This window comes from Haliotis rubra, unplaced genomic scaffold, assembly GCF_003918875.1.
Source record: "Haliotis rubra isolate DU_JTF1 unplaced genomic scaffold, ASM391887v1 Scf130, whole genome shotgun sequence".
Lineage (NCBI taxonomy): Eukaryota > Metazoa > Mollusca > Gastropoda > Lepetellida > Haliotidae > Haliotis > Haliotis rubra.
Window position 1 is genome coordinate 458,729 of NW_025765226.1, and position 7,574 is coordinate 466,302.

General features: G+C 40.7%; 2 protein-coding genes across 2 annotated transcripts; both read left to right on the top strand.

Annotated features, from left to right (window-relative positions):
• Positions 1–246: 246 nt before the first annotated feature.
• Positions 247–3,544, top strand: LOC124267264 (vacuolar protein sorting-associated protein 33B-like). Its single transcript, XM_046702174.1, has one exon. It carries the CDS (start codon positions 274–276, stop codon positions 2,032–2,034), a length of 1,761 nt encoding a protein of 586 aa, XP_046558130.1. The 5' UTR covers positions 247–273; the 3' UTR covers positions 2,035–3,544.
• Positions 3,115–4,669, top strand: LOC124267305 (zinc finger protein 253-like). Its single transcript, XM_046702224.1, has 2 exons — positions 3,115–3,174; positions 3,860–4,669. Exons 1-2 carry the CDS (start codon positions 3,115–3,117, stop codon positions 4,667–4,669), a joined length of 870 nt encoding a protein of 289 aa, XP_046558180.1.
• The last annotated feature ends 2,905 nt before the right edge of the window (positions 4,670–7,574 follow it).

Here is a 7,574-nt window from a genome sequence, read left to right on the forward strand (position 1 = left end):
ACACACACACACACACACACACGCACGCGCACACACACACACACACACACGCACGCACGCACCCACACACATCTTTGGATCCGCCTATGTGTAATACATCTCATTGAATTCCACATCAACTCCTTTCGTGATGCCAATCATACATAAAGTGGTGTACGAGAAAGGGTGAGTAATGTTTCAGAATAGCGCCGTTTGAAACATTTAAGCTCCAAACAGCGCCTTGACGGCGGAAGTGGGCGGCCACAATGTGTGGAGTTTTTTAGGGCTGGAACGATGGACTTCCAAATAATAACACAGGTCCTTCGAGACCAGTTGGGACATTTGCTGATGACAGTTTCTGAACAGAAGGATCTGGTAATAGACGGTGAACTAACAAAGCCATTTGACAGGTTTGCCGGTATTTCATTCCTGAAGCAGCATGGTGTCGAGAAGATTTTCAAACTTGACCCTACTCAGAAAGTCATTCACGGAAGTGAGAGAAGAATTTACATTGTTCGTGCTAAAATGGTAACCATGAAAGCAATTGCGGATCAAATTAACGCGGAGCTGAATCGGGGAGATAAGCGTCTGTACACCATAGTGTTAGTTCCAAGAAGATTGGAACTTTGTGAAATGATTTTGGAAACTGAAGGCGTTTTGGGATACGTAACTATTGAAGAATTACCACTGGACCTGATACCACTGGATACAGACCTGATGTCTCTGGAATTACCGGACTTTTTCTCTTCATTTTACATTGATGAAGACTACACTTGGATACATACCGTGGCATCTTCTTTGGTCAATCTTGAAAATTTCTTTGGCATTATCCCAGATGTGTTTTGTGTTGGTAAGGGGTCCAAGATGGTGTATGAACTTATGGAATCAATGAGAGGTCTTTCAGGAACCCCACACCCAGCTGACATCAGAAGTCAGATTGGGCAACTGATTCTGGTTGATAGGAATGTTGATTATGTCACACCTCTCTGCACTCCAATGACGTATGAGGCGCTTCTGGACGAAAGATTTAAGATCGAGTGCAGTATTATCAATTTCGGCCATGAAGTCACTGGTAAAACACAAGATGTGAAGCAACTGCTAACTTCTCAAGATGAGGTCTACAGGGTCATACGAGATCGTCATTTCTCAAATGTGTTCACCTACTTGAGTTCCCAAACGAAAGAGTTACAAACTGGTTACGACAAAAAGAAAGATTTGAAAACAGTTGGTGATATGAAGAGCTTTGTTTCAAATGACCTCAAAGATTTGAAGCAACAGCACCGAACTTTGACCTACCACATTGGTGCTTGTGAAGCAATAATGAAGAAGAAGAAAAGTGAGGACTTTGAAGAATACATTAAAGCAGAGCATAGCGTCCTGGAGGGAATTGAAACCAAAGAAAATCTAACATACATTGAAGATAGTCTATGTAGACAGGTTTCCAGTTTGTCACCATTGAAACTACTGTGCTTGCTGTCCTTGACCCAAGGGGGATTAGTGTCTAGCACCTACAAGAGCATGACCAATCAGTTCCTGCAAAGTAAGGGCTTTGAACACATGGTTGACCTGTACCAACTCAAGAGAACTGGTCTCTTAGAAGAGCAGACGACCAGCCAGACTCCGGTCAAACCAAAGTCTCTACCAGGCATAGCCAAGCCATCACAGTTTAGAACACTTGCCAAAAAGCTAAATCTGATTCCAAAGTCACCAGATGACATCAACTTACGGAGTCCTAATGACATGTCATATGTCTTCAGTGGAGCATACACACCACTGCTGTGTAAAGTTGTTGAACAGATTCTAGAACGTGGTGGGCTTGCTGGCATGGAGGAGATAATTAAGCTGATACCAGGTGGCATCATCCGTCATGATAAGACACGACCCAACGGAAGCAAGAGCAAATCTGACACTGTACTTGTTTATTTTCTAGGAGGATGCACCTTCAGTGAAATTGCTGCTCTCCGATATTTAGTGCGACAGTTTAGTCGGAAAGTCGTCATTGCCACAACTGCCATTGTGACAGGAGATTCCTTCCTAAAAGCTGTCCTGCAATGAAATTTTTAAAGAAACTGTTTGACAGTGCACTGTCTGTGGTAAATTATGTTAAATATCTGTGTGTGTAGTAAACATGGAAAAAGAACAAGTGTTCAAAACATTACTTATTCTTTGTCAGTACGACAATGTCTGGAGAGAATGAGTGAATACACGAATCGGCTTTCCATTTTGTCATGACAGCAGAAAATATATAATTGAACATTATTATCCGGTTATGAGATAAGTGTTTTATGAGTTTGTAGTTTTAATACACAAGCATGAATGTGAACGTTGTGAACTGAGCCTGAAGAAAGACTTCACCTTTAGATGTTATTCTAGTACAGTGTGTATCACAGTGATGCTGCTATGTGATATTACTACAAACATATCAAGGATTATCAAACACTGTTAATCTGATGATAATCATTTCATCCTCTGTTACTTAATCTCACTCAGTGAGGATAATGGACACAACATAATCAATGTACCTCAAGACTTGTTTTGATTTACAGAGTTATGACCTAAACTACCAGTAGGTTGAAAAATATTTTCCCATGTTAAGTTATGGCTTTTAATATAATTCATTTATACTGATAGCAGCAGTAAATGATTTGGTTTTCCACTTTTCTATATATTTGTACAATTCATCACAGATGTCTCAGATCATATGGAGAAATAATTGCTGAAACAACCATGCATAATTATAATTATGATGACCTGGGTTTGATTGAGAAAGTGTGAAGTCTATTTCTTCGCAGCATAAAGTCTGTGTCTTATGTGTTTGGTAACATTTCTTTCTCTCTCTAAGAATAAATAGGAGTCAAGAAACATTGTAACATTAAAATGTGAAAAAGACCATTTTGCAAACATTTGGTTTTGAAATGTTGTAAAAAATGATGTTAAACCAAACACACTCCCTCATGTGATAGCTAAGTCACTATTGTGTATGTATATATACAGTGTCAGGTGTGAACTGCTCACACTGGTGTTGCACAGTTACCTTGTATACTAATTCGAAGGTAGAAACAGGTGATCATGTTGATGACATCTGGTATGATGATTATTGTTCCTAAAACAAGTCTGACTTTTCTACAAGTTTAAATGGAACTGTTTGACAGTGCTGCTGGGATCCTACCACCAGCTCTTGCTCCCAATACACCAGTAACCAAGCTTGGTCATGGACTGCTTCTTTAAAGAACAAAACAACAAATATGCTGCATACTAAATCAGACTGATCAGCCTGACGGTACTGTGATATTCCAGATGTACTGATGACAGTTTTCTCTCGTTGACATATGAGTATTATGAGGGTGTGTTGCTGGTTTACATGGACAGTGTTCAGTTCAGCATGATGCATTCAAGGGAGATAATCCCAGTTGTCCTCATGGCTGCCTTTATAAATAGGTTACCCTGCTCCAAAGTACTATCGGAAAACTGGATAATACAAGAATCTGCTACATTCCGCCTTCCTGTTGTAAGCAAATTTAAACTGTTATTCATCATTAAGTGAAATAAACTATCCTCTCTAAATATACTGAGTGTTGATGGGTTTGGTATTTTTGAGAACGGTAGTGGAAAAGGTCTTCTTCAACATGTTCAAGGTCACTTCAGCTGAGACACTGTGAAACAGTTTGGATGCTTATAGTCCTGTGTTAGAGCAGCTTGAAGCTCTGATTTGTACCATAATGACCATTGATGAAGTATGGACACTGTTGAAACAAAGATGAGTCAGAAGGCACAGAAGAGTTTGGAGCGTAAGTCTGAAGGAGTCTTGGGATAAAGCAATCTTTAAAGGAATTGGCTGTCTGTTGCACAGTGTTAGTGCTGCAACACTGAACTGTGGCAGACTGGCAGGACGGACAGACACGATATTCTAGTTTTAAAATGTGAGGCTGTGGACAGGTTTGTGAAGTTCCAGAAGACATGTCAGAGCAAGACCATGCTGTCACTGGTAGGAGCTGGAGGATGGAAGTATCAAGAGTGCCAGAAGACATGTCAGAGCAAGACCATGCTGTCACTGGTAGGAGCTGGAGGATGGAAGTATCAAGAGTGCCAGAAGACATGTCAGAGCAAGACCATGCTGTCACTGGTAGGAGCTGGAGGATGGAAGTATCAAGAGTGCCAGAAGACATGTCAGAGCAAGACCATGCTGTCACTGGTAGGAGCTGGAGGATGGAAGTATCAAGAGTGCCAGAAGGACATGTCAGAGCAAGACCATGCTGTCACTGGTAGGAGCTGGAGCAAGACCATGCAGGATGGAAGTCATCAAGAGTGCCAGAAGACATGTCAGAGCAAGACCATGCTGTCACTGGTAGGAGCTGGAGGATGGAAGTATCAAGAGTGCCAGAAGACATGTCAGAGCAAGACCATGCTGTCACTGGTAGGAGCTGGAGGATGGAAGTATCAAGAGTGCCAGAAGACATGTCAGAGCAAGACCATGCTGTCACTGGTAGGAGCTGGAGGATGGAAGTATCAAGAGTGCCAGAAGACATGTCAGAGCAAGACCATGCTGTCACTGGTAGGAGCTGGAGGATGGAAGTATCAAGAGTGCCAGAAGACATGTCAGAGCAAGACCATGCTGTCACTGGTAGGAGCTGGAGGATGGAAGTATCAAGAGGGCATGGACTCAGTAAATGACTTACCACCAACTGGGTAAAGTGGGATGGAGAAAGATTTGCACATGTATTGTCTGCCAATGACTTTTGAGAATTATTTCGAATCATTGTCATTCAACTGACACCAACATATTCCAAATTGGACCTCCTGAATGAACTAGCAATGAACCAGGAAGGCAAATCGAACCCTGTATAAAGGTATCTGATGACTTTAACAAATATATCTGCAAGTAAGAATTGGAGAAGTACCTTTAAAAACCCAGGTTGTTACGTCAGTGGGAGTAGAGCATTTTCAAAAGGCTTTTATATGTCCTTTCTTCAATTTGAACAACTGCATGCCTGTCTCAGGACATACTCCCAGGGTGAACTTTGGGATCTGCTCTCTGGTCCTGGTCCAGTAATTAAATACATATTCTTCATCAAATGAAAAAAAAAAGATAACAGGAATACAGAAGTATGACAGCTAGTTCGTGTAATCTGTACTGATTTCCATTATCTATCAAATCTTCCTGTTAATGAGATGGAGCAGTAGACAGAATGTTGGATGTTTAAATTTGATCTTTTGTGTCACGTTTGTTTGGCACAAAGAACAGAATCTGATGTAAAACCTTTTGTTATAGAAGAGCATGTTCTTGCGGATTTCAGTAAAATTTTGACAAATAAAGAATCTTTATATTGTTGGCCACAGGAGCAGTATGGATTCTCAGACACGCATCGCTCAAATGCCAGGCTTTAAAACACTACAACCGAGTCACAGTCTGAAATGTGTAATGTTATTAAAACGCGAGTATTGGGGAATCAGCTGGCGTGGCAAGAAGTACCATGTAATAAGCAACCCACACAACAACACAAGGCCTGAGTAAATAAACGACGACGTTATTTGACCGACTGTCGTCCGTATGGGCGAAGTTCACTTTTAATTAGATTAGCTGCCCAGCCTTTATGGGTGAGTGAGTGCGTTAATATTTTACGTGACATCGGCAATATTTCAGCCATATCGTGACGACAGACATTCTGAAATTAAGAATAAATCTTGGAATACATTATAAAAAGCTGTCATCGTAGGACAGTATAACTATACTAGAATATCACAGACGGTATTAAAACTAGTTTGAGAAAATTTATATATCAAGCTATTCATTGACAAACACAATGTAAAGTGGGCTGTGGCCCGTATGACACCGTTGTGTGTGTGGTGCGTGTGATTTCAAAGTATTGATGTAACACTCTTGTGAGTGTCATATACCTTCACCGCAGTCCTGTAACCCACACCTCAATTAATGGCGCAAAGACTGCGGGCAGCCTATCTGACAGATGATCGGTGCCAGAATGATACACCTAATTACATATGATTACAACAACCATTAATAAATAAAATGAGGAATCCAGGGCAATGACATAGACTATCCGGAACCCTATAAACTGAAGGCATATTGTGCAATATCTAATGATAATTAACGAACAAAAGACTTAATCAGAAAAGGATTGCATTTGATCCACATGACTCCAAAATAAAGAATAACATAAAAATTGAATATACAATGCACAAACAAACATTGACTGGTGAAAAAATAGTATTATATAAACTAAAAGTGGGACGGAATTGTCAGCATTGGACGAACTGTTGGTATTGACATTGCGATGTCTCAACGACATCTGGACTGTCAACTGAATTTGATAATACAACTATTGTATATTTATGCTTAAACTTAACACAACAGTTGTTTTGCAATATACAGATATGTCTAAACATATTTATAAAGTTTAGTTCAGAACATAATGTACAGATGCTTAAATTTTGAACAAAGAACTTTTTTTAGAAACATGAAAAATTGTGATCAAACAGCAGGAAACAATAATATTTTATACAAAATTGTCATTTTACCTTCACAAAGCAGGAAAATGCAATTAAATTTTTTAAAAATTCCAGGGGGAGCATGACCCTGACTCCCCCATGATCCTCGGCCGCGGCCACTGAACGTGAACACTGCCTCCTTTTCTAACCCCTCTTCTCATTAAGAAAAGTTAACTACGGCCCTACAGAAAATAGAATGCTGCCCGGATTGAGGTATGGTCATTTCAATCTACAATTCCACCGCTTTATCATTCCATAAGAACATCCAATAGTATGTTTATTGATTCTTCAGAACTTGGTGCTTAATCTGGAAGTGTACGTCGAGTTGTTGCGAAGACTTGATCACCCTGTTTGTTTAACACCACATTTGCAAAATTCCAGCAATCTGTGACGTCGGTCGGTCATGTTCGTACCAGGCAGTGTGCTGATTCATACGCTATAAACACAAGTTGGGGATATTCAACAAAAAGGTGTCACAACTATTGATGTTTCATACTATTTAATATACTATATATGAAAACTCATTTGAAACTCATTTATGTGATTCGACGAGGCATATTCCTAGATATAATCCCAATCTTCCGGAAGTGCAGCGCCAAGTTCGTACCATGCCGTCCAAGGATAAGGGTCCCAGACGATGTTTCCTAGATAGGTCCCAACTTCCGCAAAAACATTGTAGGCAGCGTGGGAAAAGATTTTTTGCCCTGTAGAATAATGGAACAGCCCGAGTATCAAAGAAGAATGGGTGCTTCGTTTGGTAGGGGTAGAACAGGTCAGATCGGTGTATTCACTTCCTGCTCACTGGACCGTATCATGTTGTTTTAACCTGTAGGCAGTTTGGAACTGTAGGCAGTATGGGAATACACCGTGACAAGTCTGGTCAGAGTGCTGGTCACGGTAAGGTGGTTATGGTCTCCCGTTAGAGGTACTCAGTAACTAGGATCCTGTGTGCTCCAGCGTTGCCATCCTTAAACACAAAACACGTCCATGTCGTCCATGTTGGCGCGCAAATGTCACAGACTGTGCCTCCAGGATGTTTCCTTTGCAATACTGACACGTCCGTCCATATCATGTAAAGGTGATCAGACAGT